Raw genomic sequence first — 22,208 nt, forward strand, 5'->3', positions numbered from 1 at the left:
AGGGCCGTGTTGCTACTGGTGACAATAAAAGGGGGGACACCGAGGCTGTCTGTCGAATCCATCCAGGCTATCTATCGGCAACAAGGGCGCTTTTTTGGATACAAATCTCATGGGCAATGTCTGTCCGTGGCCACAGATCCCCTCCCTTGCCACGCGCGCCGGCCTCATTATGATTTGAGACTCACCACCACCATCATCATCATCTCTCTCAAAAAACATTATCACTCACCATCATCATCATCATCATCATCATCATCACCATCTCTCTCAAAAAACATTATCTACTGCTGCTGCTGCTGCTGCTCGTGTTCCTTTCCTTGAATGTTTGTTTTTCTTCTGAACAGCAGCAGCGGCTATTTATCTATATCTATCTTATCTATCTTATCTATCTATCTATCCATCCATGGCGGCCGCAGCAACAGCAACAGCAACAGCAACAGCAACAGCTACTCATCATCTGCCATCATGGTTCACCCTCAGCGCCCCTCGCCTCATTCATAAGAAGCCCTTCTCTTCCTCACGCCCGCCATCACCCTTTGCTCGCCTCCCCTCCAATCCGTTCATTCGTACCAGAATCCGCAGACACAGCAATTCCTCCGCGCCATGGACTACACTCTTTGTCTGTGCTCTCTCTCAAAGTTCCAATGGGAACCTTGAGAAAGTTCAGAAGAACACAGATGGAGGAGTTCGTGTCCGTTTTGCACCTTCTCCGACTGGAAACCTTCATGTGGGTGGAGCTAGGACTGCTCTCTTCAACTACCTGTTCGCCAGGTAAATATATAAATGAACATGATGCGTGTAATCACAATTAAAGGGGGTTCACATTCAATCGGGAAAATATGTGCCTATCTTCTTGGTGAACGTCCATTTGGTTAACTGCAGTTTGGATGCAATGGTGTGAATACTGTACGCATGCTTAGAGGCAATCACCAGAAATAAGGTAGTCATACACATTAAAGTACTGAATTACTCATTTGCTCCAGGAGATAGATGTAGGTTTAATTAGTTCAAAAAAGGTTAGCATACATTTAACAAGCCAATTAGGCCAGATATATAGACCTGTTAGATTGTTGGACGGCTATTTGGATAACCATGTTTCTGGATACAGTGGTGGAGTAAAAAAGGTCAGTTACACCAGATAGAGGTCTGTTAGTTTGTTGGATGGTTATCTGGTCGTCATGTTTCTGGATAAAATTGTGGTCTTGAAAGTAAGCATATATTAGAGGAGTCAAATAAGGCTAGCTAGACATATGCTAAATAGCTTCTTGGACCGTCAATTTGGTCTGCCATGTTTCTGGATACAATGGTAATATGGAATTCAGACATGTACACAGATGTAATTTTTCATTGGTATACATTGGGGGCTCTGACTGATTATGACATATTGTACGCCTCTTTGTCCTCTATGCTGTTGGCATGAATACTCCTTTCCTCCTGTAGGAAGGGCAGAACTCTATTACAAGGTCCGCATCAGTTTCCGAAGGTATGAGTATGTTGCACCTCTTCCCTGTCCAATGTCAAATTCCGCGAACAATATTATTGGGGTCAAACAAGTGTGTCTGCTCTCATATACTTTTTTGGGCTTTGCATTGATGAGATTTCAGATTATGTTGATAGTGTAGGCGGAGCAGAAGCCAGTCTCCTAAGAGCTTTTACACTAGTCTTATTGTATGCTGATGACTTCTTGCCCATTTCAAATTCACATGAGGGACCAGAAGCCCATCTAGAGCACTGAAGACTTTCCGCTTGGAGATAGATGTCAAAGTGAGCATTGGGAAAACTAAGGCAATGTTGTTTGATGCAACACAAGCATGAGTGCTAAAGAGAATCAATTCACATTTGATGGGGAACTAGTGAAATATATAAAATCACATGTATCCTAGGAATCACTTTGGAGGTCCACAATTCTCCTTGAGGCAGCAAGTCAAGATTAACACATGACTTTGCAGCTTTGGAATCCTAGGAAAACAGTGAGCTCTTTAATACAGTTGTTACCAGTTGCATCTCTATGAAGCGCAAGGTTGGGAACCTAACTTGTACCGTAGCAGGAGGGAACCAGTGGTTTGACAGAGAGCAACTTTTATGATGAATGACAACTCCTAGCGAGATCGTTGGCAGTGACGATAGCACACATGATTAGGAGCACACAATTAACTACATGGATAATCATCTCTCCCATAACATATGCAGCATAATTGGGCAGATAGAGATAGAGAGAAATGAATGGCTGGAACCACATGAGCTCTGTAGAAATCGAAATAGAGGAACACCATATCTATAAAAATCATGGTAAGATATTATTGATTCTTGAGGGAAATGTTTAAACCCTCACAGAAAATCATGGACTTTTAGGATCAGAGATACATGGAAAATTTTCTTGCTTGAACATTCACGCTACTGTGAGCTACTCTTGAGAAGCCTTGGAATATACCTTCAAGAAGAGGGGGAAGAAGTGAGCCCAACGAGTCAAAGGACCATCAATATCTCCTTTATAAATCACAGATCATCTGTGTCTGTCTGTCCCCGGGCCTCAGAACACAATAGAACATGCCCTAGAGGAGTTGCCCTGGGAAGAGCTACATTCTATTGCACAAAAGGATTATATTCTTGTATTAATGTGATTATGTTAATTGATTGATTATAAGATTAATGTGCCACTCCAGTGATCTCTCCATAGGGACATCCTGATTGTTTTTTGTAATGCTCATACATGGAAATATGATGGAAGTTTCTATAAGTGTCAACAACAGGAATAGAGAATCATTTTCACGAGAAAATTAATTTCATTGAGAGTGCATTGTCATGGAAAACTAATGTTTTTCACCTTTCTCCACCAGAAATGCTACAGCCTGTTGGAACTTCATCCATCAAATTTTAGTGGATGCTTCCTCATCATGAAGCTTGACAATATATTAGGATTTTATTTTGAAGGATGACAAATGCCTATTCAGAACATAGACACCATCTCAACCTTGCAAATGCTGTAACAGGTCACACGGAGGAAAATTCATATTACGAATTGAAGATACTGACTTGGAGAGGTCAACTCGAGAGTCAGAGGAAGCAATGCTGCGTGATCTTCAATGGCTTGGCTTAGAATGGGATGAAGGTCAGTTTTTCATTGCAGTACTACATTATCGTTTTAGATATAGGTCAACTGTCGTCATCTAAGCATACAAGAAAGTGGTTTACTGCTGATGTATATATTAGGTGGCATGACCAGGTCCAAACAAGGAGGGGAATTTTGGACCTTATCGACAGTCAGAGAGGACTAGTCTTTATCTGAAGTATGCGGAACAGCTTTTGGCATCTGGTCATGCTTACAAGTGCTTCTGTAGTGATGAGGTTTATAAAAATTCTGTGCATTTCTCAATGGAGTTCTTGAATTGCAATAGCAGATTAGGGTGTCAAACAGATAGACTATTGCTAACATGTGAAATGAGACAATCATAGTTCGACCCCCTAAACTTGCATATTCTCTCAAGATACTGCAAATGTACGAAACTATACAATTGAATATTAACATGTCTAAATATTGTAACATCTTTGTTTATGAAACCTCTTTACCTCGTTTGACGTGCCTCACTAAAAACTTAGGAATGAGGGAAACAAAGTATAATTCAGGCTTTATTTTTGGGGCTAAAGTTTTAAAAGGTGTGGGTACAACAGTTCTATGGATTGCTTCACAAAAGAAAAAATTGGGTTTCGATATCATTCCTCATTTAGGACTATGTTATATGTGCCCATTAAAACTTTACATCAAAACGTTTCTGATTATAAAAATCTCAGGAAGGTATTATCAGTTTTCATTGGATCCATTAATAATACTTTGAAGAATATTTACATGCACCAGGAATTAGAAACAATGCGGGAAGAAGCAAAAGCTAAGAATATTCCACCTAGGTACTATGGGAAGTGGGCAACTGCAACCAAAGATGAAGTTGATGCTGAACTAGCAAAAGGAATGCCATACACTTATCGGTTCCGTGTTGCAAATGAGGGAACCATTAAGATTAATGATCTAATTCGTGGTGAAGTAAGTTTGAATAGAGATGAAAATTACAATTTCATTTATTAAAAAGCTCAACCTAATGCCTTTTATCTAATTGAAGATTGTATGGAGTTTGGATACCCTTGGAGATTTCGTTATTCTTAGAAGCAATGGGCAACCTGTATACAACTTTTGTGTGGCTGTAGATGATGCCACTATGGAGATATCTCATGTTCTGAGGTAAACCAAAAGTAAATAACTTCATACTTTACATCTCTAATCTAAAAGTAGAAAGGAGGGTTAACCATAATTTCAAGGATTTTACTAATTACACAAAAACAAAACATTTGTAAAATACTCCAATCAGTGATATCATGCTTGCGCTAATAACTTCATTCTTCATTTAGAATATTTGTTTCTACTGTCTCATAGGTGATTAAGGCTTCTGAAGTGATAAATGGGTATATCAGATGTAGCTCTTTCACAACTTACCCTGATTATATTTAATCCATGGAAAAAAGGGCATTAATCATATATAGAGATGGGGTTTTCTAAACAGTTATATTTCATTCTGTGACATTCCTCCTGTGAAAGACATCAGCTTATCATTTATGACTTTATTATAGGAAATGTTTTCCAGTGCTTCTTGAATGTGAGAAATTAATGGTGTTTATCATATACAACCAAATAGTGGTTTACATATAACTATTATGCTCATGAATGATATTGTTTTGTGGTGTCCAGGGCAGAGGAGCATTTGCCGAACACACTGCGTCAGGCTTTAATTTATAAGGTAAATTATTAAAGTAAACCTTCATTTTCAAAGTTATAGCACATGCAGATTAAAACAAAAGTTAAATTTTAATAATGTAGCTTCCAGCACAACAACGAGATTGTTTTCCCTCTGAATATAAGCTTTATTACCTACCCTATTATATGACTTCATTTTTTTTACATGGTGGAACCTATTTTATGTAGCTAATATTGTTGAAATGAATGTTAATTTTAGTTGCTCCAATTTAAAGCTTATTGTGTACAATTTATAGGCATTAGGGTTTCCCATGCCCAAATTTGGACATGTTTCCTTAATCTTGGCACCTGATCGAAGTAAATTATCCAAGAGGCATGGAGCAACTTCGGTGGGTCAGGTGAACTTCGTGCTGCCTGAAACTCTCCTATGCTCATTCTTATTCTCTTTAAACCATATTAACATCTTTAATCGTTATTTAATCTACAGTACAACCATTAAACTTTGCTCATGGCTTCGTTCAGTTCAAAGAGATGGGGCTTTTACCTCAAGCGATGGTTAACTACTTGGCGCTTCTTGGCTGGAATGATGGCACAGAAGATGAAATATTCTCACTTGATCAACTCAGTAAGTGAAGCTTTATTAAAAATTCCCTAGATATTAATTGGTTGAAGTACTGTTTTCTGAAATACACTTTCTACTTCACAATCCTTTTGCATGAATTATGGTTCTTTCCAATGTTGAACTTGTTTACAGTTGAGAAGTTCTCTATTGAGAGAATCACCAAGAGTGCTGCCATTTTTGATGGTATCAAACTTCGGTACGAAAAACACAATTCACCTAAACTATATTTTTTGCGCTATCATATTGAAGATTGAGCTAAATAATTTGATTTATAGTTGGATCAATGGGCAGCACTTACGAAACTTGCCAAGTAATGAGATTAATCACATCTGTGGAGAGTTTTGGAAAAACGTTGGTCTCCTTACGGAATCCGAAGGGCCTTTTATTGAAGTAAGCTTTTTAACGTAAAACAATAGAAATTAATGCAAATTATTTCTGATAATAAATTGCTATTGAAAACTGTTAATAAGAATGTACAATAAAATCTCTGTTTGTGAGAGCATATATAGAGATGACATAACGTTGGACCTATGGAGGTGGATTTAGTCCTATTATAGTTACAAAATGTTTTTGAGTTTACGAGATAGATGATTGAATAACAATTATATGCTGTTTTCTTTATATTGCATAATTAACTTGATTCGTGATGTTAACCCAGTGTATATACTTGATTTGAATTTTATATGTTACTTCACATGATTTTGGGTGTATACTAAATATATATCAAGAACTACGAAAAAATGTACAAGGGAACGCAGTTTCAACACGTTCTTTTTGCTGATTTAAACAGGATGCAGTTGAGGTCCTTAAGAATGGGATGGAAGTGATTTCAGATGCTGAAAAAGGACTGACTAATTTATTCTCGTATCCTTTGAAAGAATCTCTATCCAGGTAGTATATTCTTGGGTGATAGCTATCATCCTATTATTTGACCTATTGACTTCTTGTTAACTCCGCCTTATTTTCTTAAAAAATAGGACTATGTATAAACTTGCTAATCCATTTGCATGCAGTCCTGAAGTGAAAGAGATTGTCGATGACAACTTGCCAGAGGTTGCAGAGGTTATCCTAAAAGCCTATGATTGTGGAGAACTACGAAATGCAATTAAAAATGGACATGATGACTGGCAAAAATGGGTCAAAAGTGTTGGAAAATCTCTGAAAAGGAAGGTACGTGGCTATATGGTATCAAGCTTATTTGTGCCAATTATTCAGCCTTTCGTGCAACATACTAACTTCTGTTACAGATAACACAATCCCGCATTCGAATACATTTTTAAACTGATACTATTTTTCCATAATGTTTAGTCTTAAGAGTTTCTTTTGTAAAGGTCATGCCATGCAAGTTTGAAATATCTTCTCTGATAGTTTAAGAATACCTTTCTTGTACATATCATTCTGTAGATCTTGAAGACTTAATTTCTATGTTAAGTTGTCTCATTTAGACTAGCATTCATCGTTTGTAATTCTTGGCACTTGTTAATGATACTTCTCGATTGGTCCTCTGTGGGACTCATGTGGGAAGTTATATAGTTTGAAATATTTGTATTTACATCCAAGAATCAAATATAATGAACAATTGAGGATGGTATAATAACCGGGAAGAATAATTGGGTTGTGTGTCTTTTTATACTATAGTATATATAAATATAAGATTACAGAAGAGGTCTAATCCTGATTAATAGATTGTAAACAAAAGAAAACTTGAGACGTGAGTTCAACTAACAAAGGCCATTGGAGTTGATACTAATGATGACTCATGATCAATAAATAGGAAGAAAATGAGCTGGAAGGTGTGCTCAGAATGTGCTTACAGGATGGAGGGCCCTGTTTCTGGATGCCATGCTAGACTAATACAGGAAATTGGAGTTGATATTAGTGATGACTCATGATCAATAAATAGGAAGAAAATGTGCTGGAAGGTGAGCTCAGTATGGGCATACAGGATGCAGGGCCCTGTTTCTGGATGCCAAGTTAGGCTAACAAAGGCAACTGTAGTTGATACTAATGATGACTCATGATTAATAAATAGGAAGAAAATGTGCTGGAAGGGGACCTTAATTAAGTCATTTGCTGTCTTTTTCCCTTTCCAATTATGTAGTTGTTGCAAGGTCAGATGACTATCATGGAGCCGTCTGAATATGGCTTCTCATTTCATTGTTTCTGCTAGTTATCTATATTGAGCTCCTCATTTCCCAACCTTTACTTTTTTATTTGCATAATCCATTCAGAGGACACTTGGAACCTCACCCTCCACACCCGATACTAGTATTTTTTGGGTGATTTATGCCTGCTCTCTCTTTTTTTCTTTCTTGATTATCCTTTGGTGCAATTAATTGAGATAAGGGTGCAATAAGGTGATTGCACAGCAAGTATTAGATATTTTCGAGAACCTTAATTCAACTGAATTCTCTTTCTTTTTTAATGGGCACCATCAACGTTTTGTACATAGCTGATATCAGTTCTGATTCCCTGTCCAATTTCTTCCTTACCTGTCCAATTATAGGATTTCTTTGGAGCCACCTTTGATGTTTTGTTTTTGATAACAAAATATGCAAAATTACATCATCAGCTAACCTAGCATTTGGTTTCTGAATCTTTGCCCATGATTCAAAGTCAAATCCTTCCTGAAATATCATATTGATGCCCAAATTGGAACCAAGCAGTCTTATATGGAACAATATTTTTTTAGAACTCAGGCGATTCTTACTGAGAATGAATGATTCTATGCCATCAAAATCAATGAAGATGTGTTTTCTGACTCGGTGTTTAGCTGTAAGTCTGTTTTTTGTGTTCTCCCTATTATGTCGTAATGTTTTTGCTCAAGTCCACAGGTGATGAGTGATGTTTTCAAATCCTGGTTTTGACTTTGTTTCATGGTTTACGCTGTTTTCTAGTTTGTAAAATTACAATGAAAACACCTTAGTAGAGCTGAGAATGACTATCTAAAGAAGTGCTATAATAGTCTCAGCTTTTGGGGTAGTAAGTAGCTTACCTTAGTCACATTTTACTTAAGGAATTAGGCCACCTGCCAATTCCAACGTTGGCTTTTATGTACAGCTAATCTATAAACCGTGTTAAAAATACTATCGGAATGAGATTTCAAGGACTTTGTATAATTTCACTGCCAGAAAGAGGTTTTTAGCTGAATCCATGTTTGTTTCTGTACAGGGTAAGAGGTTATTTATGCCCATCAGATTACTGCTTACTGGGAAGATAGTTGGACCAGACATGGGAAGTGCCATTTATTTGCTGTATAAGGCAGAAAATTCTGGCATTATTAATTCAGAAGCAGGACTGGTCACATTAGACATGAGGATGCAACTTCTGAAGGAAGTTAAGTGGGATGATGTCTGTACGAAAATGGAAGGGGAGACTGTATTAAGTCATTGATTGGGTGGAGAGAAGATGGTGGCAAATTTTGACTAAGCATTTATACGTAGGAATAATACCAATTTATTTCAATTAATCAATAGATGTATCAAGCTTATATTCTTTCATGTGTTTTAGGTTGAATGTATACCAAAACACAAAAGGGAATATTGAGCACGTTCTTTGACATAAAAATGGAACTTCTGAAACAAGTCACTTGGGATGATGCATACAATGAGAGAATACGATGTATTATTGTTCTATGAAGTCATGTAACATGATGGCCTGTGGAATACCACAAAAGAATATGGATAAACATAATACGATTCTTTGCTCTTGGCTGCTAGAAGTTCTTGGATCATGCCTTTCCTGAATCATGATTAGTTGGGATTCTGCTATTAATATCGGTGTGTGATCCATTTGAATATATTATGCATATATGGTCCTTGGCTGAGCATTGCCACATTTCACTATCAATGGCTAGATCATGGCTCTGCATGTTCTGAAGTGGTTGCTTCTCTAGCCTCGAAGAATGTGGGGATGGTGTGGTGGGGTTTATTAGCTTGCCTTTGCTGTTTGCGAAGTATTCCATACCATGGGGTAGATAGTACATGCTAGTGTTATAGTTGGTATCTCTTCTCCCATTCTTCTCATTTTTCTAGTTCATACAGAAGAATGCCAAATTTTCCTTAACTATTTATGTTTGTCATTTGTGTAATTGGATGAGGGGGTTTTGTGTATGTTTGTTTATGCTTGAGTTCCATATCCGTAATAGTAAACAATGTGATCTTCCTTCATCATGATTATTTAGATATATATCCTAATGATATCCTCAATCTTGATGCCCTCGTGGTCTAGCATACTCAATTATAAGAAAGTTTGTTTAAATTGCTTCAAGTTAGAGAAAAAACTTTATGCATTTATGAAAGATTTGGCTTTGTTTATGTTTTCCCTAGACTTAAAAGTGTAAGACGAAGGGCACATTATGGCTTAAAAGTGCTGTTCTCTTTTGTATGTCAACCCTTTCCATCCTCTTCTCATGCTTCTATAGCCGCTTGGACCAGTGCATAAATCTATAACCTAACACCTTGACACCTCCCACCTTGACGGACTCTTGGGGTGTGTCCGTAAACATATAGAACTCATGGTTACCTACCTTGGGTCAGTGTGACTTTGAGCACTTGAACTTTGAAGCTATGCTCTTCGACTCTAGTCTAAGAGAAGTGTGTGCAATGATGGATGGTAGCTAGAGCAATGAGATGAAGTCTTTAAAGTATAAACATGTCCAACTACGCCACCATAATTGGCCAAGTAATTTGCCAAAGTTTTGGTTGTCATGAAACCGCAAAACTAGGGTAAACTTAGTTAGGTCTTTCATGGTGTCCTCTTTATTATATACCCCAATAACATGTCATTGGAATAACCAAAATGACATGTCATTGGGTTGAGGCTCAGGCATGTCGTTTCAAATTTGCAAAATGTTCATTAATTGCATGTCATTGGAATAGCGAAAAAGATATGTCATTATTGTAAGTGTTCATTAATTGCGCATAATACCATCAAGTACTTGATGAAGACTTGCAAAATATCTTGCTCAAAGATCTCAACAATGACTTGTTGAATGGTATTTGGTGTGTTCTAAAAGTCATCATGATGTCAATAGTTTTGGCAACCCTTCATAGATAAGCCATCTTATATAGTTTAAGTAGTACCTAGAGTGCAATCATTCAAGGCTTTGTTCATCCAATAATCAATTCATGACGTGAGCCATGAGTTGGTAGTATCTTGTCATAATGTGCACATCCTTGCCAAACTTATTAGAGTCTGCATTGTTGTAATGTCTTTGCTATCCATGGCTAACTAGAGTTGGTCATATATCGTATAGAGTTACCAATTGTGTAGATTGACCTCCCATTGAATGCAGTACTAAACTCTTTAACCCTCACGTTGCATACTATCACCTTGTTGAAAGATTTAAGTTTTGTGTGAGGACCTATCATTGGAATAGTGAAACATCTCTTCGAATTTGGAATCTTTGTGGGCTCAAGAATCCCCAACGTGTTAGCTTTCTCTTTCAACATTATCAGTTTTGGATATGGGTCCATGGCATTGGAGTCAACTTTAGGTTCCAAGATACGTGAAGCATTTAGAAGCTCATAATTGGATCCAAAAACTGAGGTCAACAAACACTCTCTCTTCTTGGAAGAAAGCAAAAGTCCTCCCATGTTTTGTGAGCATCTCCTTGAACTTTGACTCCTCTTCAAATAAAAGGAACCTAGTCCCACTAACTCAAAACTTCCCTCGTGATTCATTAGTGATGGTGTGAATATTTTTCATGAGTCTTTTAGACTAGGACCAAGTGCTACTTGTTTTATCCGTCACCAACTATCCTTCAGGACGAGGTAACCATGGGTGGGCTTCACCTTTCTATTCACCATTTTATATTGCAAGTTTACTTGGACCTCGTTTGCCGCAACACTTTGCCCATATTTGTTGATGGCGGTATTTCTCTCGGCTATCCCATTTTGTTGAGGTGTGTATACAGTTGACCCATACCACATGGTGTATGGCACTTGTCCTTCTATACCTTGGTGAGGAGTTCTATTTTGTAGGTAACAAGTTGTGGCTACTACTTCTTCCCAGAATCTTGAGACCATTCCACTCGTCTTCAACATACTCCTACCTGCATTTAATAAAGTGCGATTCTTTCTCTCGGCTATCCCATTTTGTTGAGGTGTGTATATAGTTGACTTTTGATGAAATATACCATTTTTTCCGTTAAAGGCCTCCCACTCTTATGAAACAAACTCCCCACCATTGTCACTTCTTATTACTTTCACTTTAAGTTGTGTTTGATTTTCAACAAAGCTCTTATATGCACAAAATGCTTTGAATGCATTTCCCTTTTGTTTAAGAAAGTTAACCATTGTGAATCACGAAGTGTTATCAATGAATGTTATAAAGTACCTTGCTCCGGAGAGTGAATTGGGAGTTATTGGTCCACATACATCCATGTGAACAAGTTGAAGTAGTTCCTTTGTCTTTGAGTTACTTAGTGGTAGTGATTTTTGAGCCATTTTCCCGTACATGCATTCTTCACAAATATCAATAGATTTAAAAATTGTGGAAGGTAAACCTCTTACCGGGTTCTGATTTTGACACAACTTTAGTGTTGGTGTATGTAGATTACCGAACCGTTACCATAAATAGGTGGGAGACACATTGTCTACTCCTTGATGTACTTCAGCAGCTAATGCTTCTCCTTGATTTGCTTTGACATCATATAGTTGCCCTTGTTTTGGACATACAATTTTTATCTCATGTTGATCATCTTGGATACATAGGGTAGCTTGATGTTTGCTGAATTTAATTGTCATTCCTTTTGCAGTAGTTTGTCCCAGGTACAAAGTATATATCTGAAATTTGTACAACACGATTACTAATGAACCTTAATTTGATATTACCTTTCCCAACTGCCACTTTTTGACCTTTGTCTCCGAAGGTGACCTTCAATGGTATTGGGAGCTCTTGATGGTTGTACAACCAGTCTTTTCGATATGTTAGATGGTGAGTGGCCCCAATATCCAAGAACCAGGTGCTATCATCTTCATTTTGTTTTTCTTCAAGTGTGTTTGCATTATATGCTTGAATGTACTCTTCTTCATCATGTTCTCCATATTGTTCAGGTGCCTCTTCAAAAGAGTATTCTGGATTTCTATCATCTTCTTGTTGGATAACCACATTATGTGCTTGGGGTCGGTTGGAGTTCTTCTCTACTTGCTTGAGGCGACATACTTGCTCGGTATGTCCTTCCTTCTTGCAGTATCTACAGATGATTCTAAAGCTTCCATTTTTCCGTGAGTTGTTTCCATAGTATTTTTGTGCTTCACTCTTAGTGTATGTTTTATTATTAGACTCACTATTTCTTACTTTATCAGGTCTGTACCTTTGTTGGTTTGTTGGATGACCTCTTTGGAATCGATTGATGGAGACTACCATTGCGACTGGTTGATCATTATTCTTCTTTTGTCGTTGAATGTCTTCATGGCGGATCTTAATAAGTAGCTTAGACAATGTTGCGGTGCTACTATGCATAGTGATGAATGTTCCCCAAGATTTAGGGAGTTTGCTTAGCACTAAACCAATCTTGATGTCTTCTGAGATGCAATTGCTGGTGGTAGTTGCATCATCCATGACTGCCTCCCAGGTTGATAAGAAGGTAGGGACATCTTCTTCTTCTTATAAAACACACATATTAAACAGGGTAGCTAAGGTGTGGAGTTTAGTTGTACCATCTTGAGGTTCATATAGTTCCTTCAGTTTTGCCCACATCGCAGCTGCAGATGTGAGTTTTCGAATAAATTCTGACTGTTTTTCATCTACATTTAATATTATCTCTAGTCTAGCTCTTTTATCCAGCTTTCGTCACTCATTCCATTCGTCTAACTCTTGTTTTTTAGGTTCTGGACTAGCGCCAGTTGTGATGTCGAGGAGCCCCTCAACATCAAGTAGCAACTCCATTCGAGTCTTCCAAGTTTTGTAGTTTTTCTCTGTTAGTTTGTTCAAGGTATATTTTCTGCTTGAGCTTGCCATAGTGTAGTACTAAGATTTGTTTATTTGAGATAATCTGTGGTGAGTTTTGTTGGTTATAGTGGAGTATGAGATTCAAATCGTGCAACTAAGCTCTTATACCATGTACAAGAAATTAGAACATAATGGAATGGAGTGACAACAGAGGAAGAGAGAGAGAGATATGGAAACAATGTATAACAAGGCAGATATTATTAAGAGAGGTGTATTACAATGTAAGAACCTACAATAACAACTCTCCAATGTAGTATCACTCACTGAAAAACTAAACAATACTTCATGCATATATATATATATATACATAGAAGTAGCGGCTAGCCATTACTTCTTTGTAAACTATTGTTTTATCTTTTTGTTATTGTTCTTGTAACTGATATTTTGTCATTATCATTTGTGGGGTACGCAGGTAATCTTAACAGAGGAGGATGGGGAGGGGAGGTGTGATATTTTGGCTTTATCATTTGTGGTGTAAGCAGGTAATCTTAACAGAGGAGGATGGGGAGGGGAGGTGCTCTGAGGCTCCATGAAAACCTTCTCCTACTTCGTGAACTGCTTCTGCGGCCTTCTCTTTGGTTGACTTAGTTGTGCCTAAGCCCTTCTCAGCTGCTTACTCCTGTACAACTCCAAGTTCTAGTCACTGAGGAATCCCTTGTCGTAGATCTCGCAAGCAAACTGATTTGTGGCCATCACTGTCTTGGGCGACAATCCGATCACCTCTGAAGAGGTATAGACACGTAAGAGTGTAACACGCGTCACGTTTTATGCTCGATTATAATGAAAAAAGAAACACAAGAAACACAAGAAACACACACAATGGCACAACAAAGATTACACAAGATTTAACGTGGAAAAACCCTCAATGAGGGAATCAACCACGGGACAAAAGTCCAAAACCAATCCACTATCAAGAAAGAGATACAACACAAAGTACAAGTTCTACTTCTAGATATACTAGAAATATGTAGAGATATGTAGCATAATACTACCGACAAAAATGGTACAATAATCCAAAGGGATAAGACTATCTCTCAAGCATATAGTAGAAAAGAAGAGAGAAGAAAACCCGGATAAGAATGTCCACAAGTCGAAGTAGTAGCCGTGTAGATCTCACGTTGAGTAGCGGAGATGGAAAGAAGATTAAGAGTAGATGAGTCGAGCACCAAGCTTCACCAAGCTCCACCAAGCTTCACCAAGCTCCACCAAGCTCCACCAAGCTCCACCAAGCTTCACCAAGCTTCACCAAGCTTCTCTATGCTTCACAATGCTTCACTCTCCTTCACGCTCTCATACTTTGTTCTCATCTCTTCCCATATATATATATCTCCTTTCCACCTTCTCTTTGTCTCTCTCAAAACAAAAACGGTCGTTTTGTTTTCTTTTACTCTTTATTATTATTATTACTATTATTATTTTCTTTCTTTACTCACTAAAAAACGTAACTTACATTTACCCTTTTAAAGAATAAAGTAAGGGTAATAATTACTAAAGAAACAAAACTTTTGTTTTGTTTCATATTACTATCTAATAATAATAATAAAAAATGTTATTAAAAAAAAACAAAACAAAATAGTGACCGGATAATTAACAATCTCCCCCTCCGGTCACACAAGGAGAGAATTGCTTGTGTCTCAATTCATCTCCATTCCGGCAAGCTTGGCACATAGCTCAAGCTTCTCCCTTGGAACCACCTTTGTTAGCATGTCAGCAACGTTGTCATCAGTGTGAACTTTCTCTAGTTGCAACTTTTGCTCCTCGATAGCTAATCGTAACCAATGATACCTCACATCAATATGTTTTGTTCGTGAGTGATACATTGAGTTCTTGCTTAGGTCCATTGCACTTTGACTGTCACAAAAAACCACATAAGTTAATTGGCTCAAACCCAATTCTAAAAGAAACCTTTTCATCCAAAGCATTTCTTTGCTAGCCTCAGTTGCCGCAATGTATTCAGCTTCCGTAGTGGACAAGGCAACACACTTTTGCAATTTGGATTGCCATGATATAGCTCCCCCTGCAAAAGTAAATAAGAAACCGGATGTAGATTTTCTACCATCAAGATCTCCAGCCATGTCCGCATCTGTAAAGCCTTCAAGAATTGGTTTAGAACCTCCAAAACAAATGCACAACTTAGAAGTACCTCTCAAATACCGTAAAATCCATTTTACGGCATTCCAATGAGATTTACCAGGGTTAGAGAGATACCTACTCACTGTACCAACTGCATGTGCAATATCTGGTCGTGTGCTAACCATAGCATACATTAAAGATCCAACCGCCGAGGCATAGGGAATCGATGACATCTCATCTCTTTCCTCCTCGGTAATTGGACAACATTTCCTACTCAATTTAAAGTGAGTGGCAAGAGGAGTACTTACTGGTTTCGAATATTGCATGTTGAACCTTTCGAGGATTCTTTCTATGTACGTTTCTTGTGAAAGCCACAATTTCTTTGATTCTCTATCACGAGTTATTTGCATACCTAAAATGTGCTTAGAAGGCCCTAAATCTTTCATGTCAAAAGTTTTAGATAACTCCACTTTTAACCTATTAATCATATTTAGGTCTTGCCCAACAATTAGCATATCATCAACATACAAAAGAAGTATAATAAAATTACCATCCTCAAATTGTTTAACATACACACAATGGTCTGCATTAGTTCTTTTATAACCTTGATTCACCATAAAAGAATCAAACTTTTTTATACCATTGGCGCGGTGCTTGTTTTAGGCCATAGAGACTCTTTTTCAACCTACATACCAAATGTTCTTTCCCTTTCTCTTTAAAACCCTCTGGTTGTTCCATGTATATTTCCTCATCTAGGTCACCATGTAAAAAAGCAGTTTTCACATCTAATTGTTCAAGTTCAAGGTTTAAACTAGCTACCAAACCTAACACAATTCGTATTGAACTTAATTTCACAACTGGTGAGAAAATTTCATCAAAGTCAATTCCTTTCTTTTGACCATATCCTTTTACTACCAAACGAGCTTTATATTTTATAAAGTTATCATCACCCCTTTTCAACTTAAACACCCATTTATTTTTCAAAGCTTTCCTACCCTTAGGAAGTTCAACTAGCTCAAATGTGTTATTCTTTTTCAAAGAATTAATTTCTTCATGCATGGCCTCTACCCAACTATCTTTGTCTTTAAGAGTTTGCACATCATGAAAACTTTCCGGTTCACCGTCATTAGTGAGTAAAACATATTCAGAGCTAGGATACCTCATGGATGGTCGTCGTTCTCTAGTAGATCTCCTTAAAGGTTGATTTGCCACCTCTTGTAATGGGAGTTCCTCCCCCCGCTCAAGACCTGTCTCTGGCAAAACAACATCATTACTAGCATCATCTATAATCAACGGCTCAACAACATCCTCATGTTGCTCTTCTTGTTGTGAGGCACTCTCTTGTGTATCATCATCCATCATAGGAATTGGTTCAATATCTACTAGGTCACCATCTGAAGGGGTACATTTGACCTTTCCGCCTTGTCAATGTCCTCAATGGTTTGGTCTTCGATGAACACTACGTCACGACTCCTAATAAGCTTCTTTCCCACAGGATCGTAACACCTATAACCAAAATCATCTTGACCATATCCAATAAAAATGCATTGTTTAGATTTAGCATCTAACTTTGATCTTTCATCCTTGGGTATATGCACAAAACACTTACACCCAAACACACGTAAATAATCATAAGAGACATCTTTACCATACCATACTCTATTTGGTACATCACCTTGCAATGCGGTAGTAGGAGATAAATTAATGATATGTGCAACAATATTCAAAGCCTCACCCCAAAATGATTTAGGTAACCTTGCATCTGAGAGTAAGCACCTAACTCTTTCAACTAAGGTTCTATTCATTCTTTCGGCCAAACCATTTAATTGGGGAGTCTTAGGAGGGGTTCTTTGATGTTTGATACCTTGCTCTCGACAATACGCATCGAAAGATCCACAGTATTCGCCACCATTATCGCTACGAATACACTTCAGTTTCTTCCCTGTTTCTCTCTCAACAAAAACATGAAACTCTTTAAAAACATCAAAAACTTGATCTTTTGATTTCAACATTCGAACCCAAAGCTTCCTAGAATGATCATCAATGAAAGTAACGAAATAAAGTGCTCCACCCATTGACCTTACCTTCAAGGGTCCACACACATCAGAATGCACTAGATCGAGTATACCTTTTCGTCGAAGAGAAGAATGCTTAAAGGAAACCCTCTTAGCCTTCCCTGCCAAACAGTGATCACATGTATCTAACTTCACATCTTTTAAACCTGGTAGGACGTTCTTTTTTGCTAGAAAGTCAAGTCCCTTTTCACTAATATGGGACAATCTCTTATGCCACAATTTTGAAACATCTTGATTTTCAACTGCATTGACAAAGTCAATAGAGACAGAAGCTTGCAAAAGATATAAACCATTATGACAACATTTATTAGCTTTCGCAATAATCATAGAACCCTTACAAATTTTCCACTTACCATTTTGAGACGCATGACTATAACCCTCGTCATCTAATGTACCTGTGGAGATTAGATCCAATCTAATATCGGGCACGTGTCGTACTTGATGTAGAATCAGCTTGAATCCCGTGTTGGTTTGCAAGCAAATGGTTCCTGTGCCGACTACCTTTGCAAATCCATCATTCCCCATCTTCACAACACCATAGTCACCTGGAGTGTAAGATGAGAAAAAATCCCTTCTGGACGTAACATGGTGGGAGGCACCACTATCAAGAACCCAAGTGGTTTCATGGCTACTTATGTTAACTTCATTGTAACTTGTACATACAACAAGTAAATCATTAGAGGAAGCAACATTAACAGAATCGATATTGTCATTCACATTTTTCTTATCTTTCATGTAGTTCGACACCTTATTTTCCTTCTTCCATTTGAAACAATATTTCTTTATGTGACCTGTCTTACCACAAAAATGACAAACTAAATCTTTATATTTAGACTTTGACTTACTTCTACTTCTACCTTTGTTGTTTCGGTCATCGCTCCTCTTTTGGCTTCTTCCTCTATTTTCTGCAACGAAGGCGTCCATGTTTGATGTTGCTCCTTGCGTCCTTCGCCGAATTTCTTCATTTAGAATTCCACTCTTCACAAGTTCCATTGTCATGCCTTCCTTAGGAGCCGCACTAGCTAGAGTAACCCTAAATGTTTCCCATGACTCGGGAAGAGTATTTAGCAACCATAAAGAAAGAACTTCTTCTTCAAACTTTATACCCATGCTAGACAATTGATCAAAACATCCTTGAAACTCATTTAAATGATCTAAAACCGACTTATTTTCTTTATAAGTCAAATGCATTGCTTGTTTAAGTAAAAACAACTTATTGTTACCGGTTCTAGAAGCATATAAGGTTTCTAATTTATTCCACAAAGTCTTTGCATTTGTTTCATTCACAATATGATTCAAGACATTATCTCCTACCCATTGTCGAATGAAAGCACATACTTGTTCATTTTCAAAATCCCACTCCTCATTATTTTTCTTTTCGGGTTTAATTTTTGCAAATATAGGTAAATGCATATTTTTAACAAAAAGCAAATCTTTCATTTTTCCTTTCCATTTTTGATAGTTCGTGCCATTTAAAACAACCATTGTTGATGTGTTTGCCTCCATTTATAATCGAGCAAAAAAAAACACAACCTCCGCTCTGATACCACTTGAAGAGGTATAGACACGTAAGAGTGTAACACACGTCACGTTTTATGCTCGATTATAATGAAAAAAGAAACACAAGAAACACACACAATGGCACAACAAAGATTACACAAGATTTAACGTGGAAAAACCCTCAATGAGGGAAACAACCACGGGACAAAAGTCCAAAACCAATCCACTATCAAGAAAGAGATACAACACAAAGTACAAGTTCTACTTCTAGATATACTAGAAATATGTAGAGATATGTAGCATAATACTACCGACAAAAATGGTACAATAATCCAAAGGGATAAGACTATCTCTCAAGCATATAGTAGAAAAGAAGAGAGAAGAAAACCCGGATAAGAATGTCCACAAGTCGAAGTAGTAGCCGTGTAGATCTCACGTTGAGTAGCGGAGATGGAAAGAAGATTAAGAGTAGATGAGTCGAGCACCAAGCTTCACCAAGCTCCACCAAGCTTCACCAAGCTCCACCAAGCTCCACCAAGCTCCACCAAGCTTCACCAAGCTTCACCAAGCTTCTCTATGCTTCACAATGCTTCACTCTCCTTCACGCTCTCATACTTTGTTCTCATCTCTTCCCATATATATATATCTCCTTTCCACCTTCTCTTTGTCTCTCTCAAAACAAAAACGGTCGTTTTGTTTTCTTTTACTCTTTATTATTATTATTACTATTATTATTTTCTTTCTTTACTCACTAAAAAACGTAACTTACATTTACCCTTTTAAAGAATAAAGTAAGGGTAATAATTACTAAAGAAACAAAACTTTTGTTTTGTTTCATATTACTATCTAATAATAATAAAAATAAATGTTATTAAAAAAAAACAAAACAAAATAGTGACCGGATAATTAACAACCTCCGCATCGGGATCTGGAGTTCCAAGAAGGTTCAGCCTCCTCTTGGCATCGACTGCGAGCTCGCCATTGCTCACGCCGGAAGAAGCACTGGCCCCGGCTTGAGCAGCATATTGTTATTGGGAGATCTCATATATATAAAGTGTCGCACCTACAAAGTATTGATGGAGTTGCATTTGTTGTTCCTGGGATATAACATGATTGTGTCTGCTACTAACGTTACAAGCACTGGTGTCGATGATATGCTTGCTTTGCCTAATGCACATGTTATGTTGGACATGGTAGACGTCAGAGCCGATAAAGATTGATCCGTCATGAAGGCCACCACACTGGGAGATCCTAATGGATCAGTCTTGCTTGGGCCGAACATGTAGTGAAGGATGTAGGTGGTGCAGAACCGCTAGCCTTGGTCTTGAACAAGCTGATGCGCTCTTCTACTGCTGCTATCATTTCTTGCATTTGAATGAGCCGGGAGACAAAGTATGGATAAGGGAGAGAGGGAGAAGGCCTACAAACAAAGGAAACGATGGTATGGTTGGCCTGAGAGAAGGACAAGGAAGCATGGTGACAAAGGGAGATGAGCGAACGGGAATTAGGGTTTCTCAGGAAGCACGGTAAAGAATGACAATATGATAAACCTCTGCTTCAAGGGGGAAACAGGAGAAGAACCACAAAGAGGAGGTTGCCAAGTCATGTCCATCAGGCCTTGGATCCATTAGAAACACAAGCAAGAGAAATCACTATTGCCATCGCAACTAGCTCACACACACACAGTCCACACACAAAGCACACTCTAACAAAAGAGACCGAGAGATACATAGCTAGGGGGAGAGGGAGAGAGAGAGAGAGACTTCCTCTCAAGGGAGGGTCGGTCGTTTGGGTGTGCCAGTGTTGATGGGTGGGGGGTGAAGCCATGAACGGTGTTATGTAAGATTTTCCCTCCTTATGGGGGAGTCGGCTAAAAAGCCGAAATCGAGCAAGAAGCTGAAATGAGTTGGCTAGTCGAAATCGGCCGAAAAAATCGATCGAAAAGTTGAAACGAGAGTCGGCTGGTTGAAAAACCAAAATGGGATTCGGTCGAATGGAAGTCACTGAATAGAAGTTTAAACGAATATATACATATACATAGAGAGAATCGTATAAGCTGCGTATGTATGTGGGATAACTCACTGAGAGTAAAACAGTGAGAGAGGTGCGAAAGTGAACTCTAACGAGTAAGCGCGCGTGGGGGTGATCTATGTGTATGAGAGCATGAGAGAGTGAACAAGAGGTTAACACAGTTGTTGCTGTGAAAGAGAGTGAGCGTGTGACATAGAGAGATATAGTGAGCTAACACAATGGTGGCTGTGAGAGTGTGAGTGATATAGCTCTGCAACTAAGTGTCAGAGGAAGCAAAGAAAGAAGGCTATAATAGAAAAGAAAAGAAATAGAACAAACAAGCTTTGAAAGCTTTGAAGGAGATATATACCTACGAGTTAGGGTTTAGTGCACTCAGTTGAAACTGTGGTTTCAGATAACAACATGAGAGTACATCCATACCAAATCAGGTTCTATCATTCTATGATTGTATTTCTTCTTGTCTCATAGTGTAAATCTTGTTCCTCATGGTTTTTCCCTGAAATCAGGGTTCTCCACGTAAATCGTGTGCTACTTGTTTCATTCTGTTTGTGTCTTAGTATATATAAGTGGTCTACGTTTGAGTGTAATATCTTACAAACTAGTATCAGAGCATAGGTTCTAGATGGAATGGAATGTTAGCATCAACGAAGTTCCCATTAGATGATGCTATGCAGGTGTCATGAACATGGACTCGAATTTGAGCCTTGGGCTCTTGTATATATATATTTCTCCTAGAAAAACTTTAGAGTGGTAGGTAAGACTTCGTATGCAAGAATTAGTATGCTTGATATTATAATATGTAAGACTTAGCATGAGCATGCTTATCATGCATGATTACATGTATAAAAAGGGTTGATCTCCCTTGTTAACATCAAGGAGATCAACACCAGTCATGGAATAGATATTCTTACTCATTGTTATCAATTTCTCCATTGCTCTATCTCATCAATTTCCCCATCTCTTTATCTCCCAATTGTTCATCCATGACAGATTGATCTCCTTCTTTTTCTTCTTTCTCAATACACTATCATGTCAGAATCATCTAGCAACCTTGAGCAAATTTTGGTGGTCCTGCAAAAACTCCAACATGAGAATGCGAACTTGCGAAACTCTGTTCAAGAACTTCAAGCAGCCACAACGGTTATACCTCACTCAATTGTTGACCCTTCTAATGTAGAACCCAATGTCAGCTTGCTAGACAAATTCGATG

The 22,208-nt window shown here is 38.0% G+C and overlaps 1 protein-coding gene and 3 long non-coding RNA genes across 5 annotated transcripts; 3 read left to right on the plus strand and 1 right to left on the minus strand.

Moving 5' to 3' along the window:
* The first annotated feature begins 388 nt into the window (after window positions 1-388).
* ERS (glutamate tRNA synthetase) lies at window positions 389-9,002 on the plus strand. 2 transcript variants are annotated; one of them, XM_087323619.1, is made up of 14 exons: window positions 389-771; window positions 2,991-3,109; window positions 3,224-3,345; window positions 3,854-4,036; window positions 4,113-4,231; window positions 4,736-4,784; window positions 5,038-5,139; window positions 5,264-5,366; window positions 5,496-5,559; window positions 5,639-5,753; window positions 6,154-6,254; window positions 6,377-6,533; window positions 8,535-8,802; window positions 8,874-9,002. In XM_087323619.1, the coding sequence occupies exons 1-13, from the start codon at window positions 404-406 to the stop codon at window positions 8,754-8,756; spliced, it is 1,824 nt and encodes a 607-aa protein (XP_087179745.1). In that variant the 5' UTR covers window positions 389-403; the 3' UTR covers window positions 8,757-8,802; window positions 8,874-9,002. The 2 variants fall into 2 exon arrangements, with proteins under 2 accessions (XP_087179745.1, XP_087179744.1); XM_087323618.1 differs by having other exon boundaries at window positions 8,535-9,002.
* A 3,145-nt stretch (window positions 9,003-12,147) lies between these two features.
* On the plus strand, window positions 12,148-12,818 carry LOC147861024 (uncharacterized). Its single transcript, XR_015530143.1, has 3 exons — window positions 12,148-12,302; window positions 12,422-12,537; window positions 12,674-12,818. It is a non-coding gene; the product is annotated as an uncharacterized LOC147861024 (long non-coding RNA).
* Window positions 12,819-12,889: 71 nt separating this feature from the next.
* LOC147861025 (uncharacterized) lies at window positions 12,890-13,425 on the plus strand. Its single transcript, XR_015530144.1, has 3 exons — window positions 12,890-12,954; window positions 13,196-13,269; window positions 13,388-13,425. It is a non-coding gene; the product is annotated as an uncharacterized LOC147861025 (long non-coding RNA).
* An 828-nt stretch (window positions 13,426-14,253) lies between these two features.
* On the minus strand, window positions 14,254-19,707 carry LOC147861026 (uncharacterized). The gene is made up of 2 exons (XR_015530141.1): window positions 19,573-19,707; window positions 14,254-14,621 (listed from the first exon to the last, which is right to left on the minus strand). It is a non-coding gene; the product is annotated as an uncharacterized LOC147861026 (long non-coding RNA).
* Window positions 19,708-22,208: the final 2,501 nt, after the last annotated feature.

This window comes from Azolla caroliniana, unplaced genomic scaffold, assembly GCF_043228905.1.
Source record: "Azolla caroliniana isolate FFs.n. ecotype wild unplaced genomic scaffold, voAzoCaro1.0.p SCAF_8, whole genome shotgun sequence".
Lineage (NCBI taxonomy): Eukaryota > Viridiplantae > Streptophyta > Polypodiopsida > Salviniales > Salviniaceae > Azolla > Azolla caroliniana.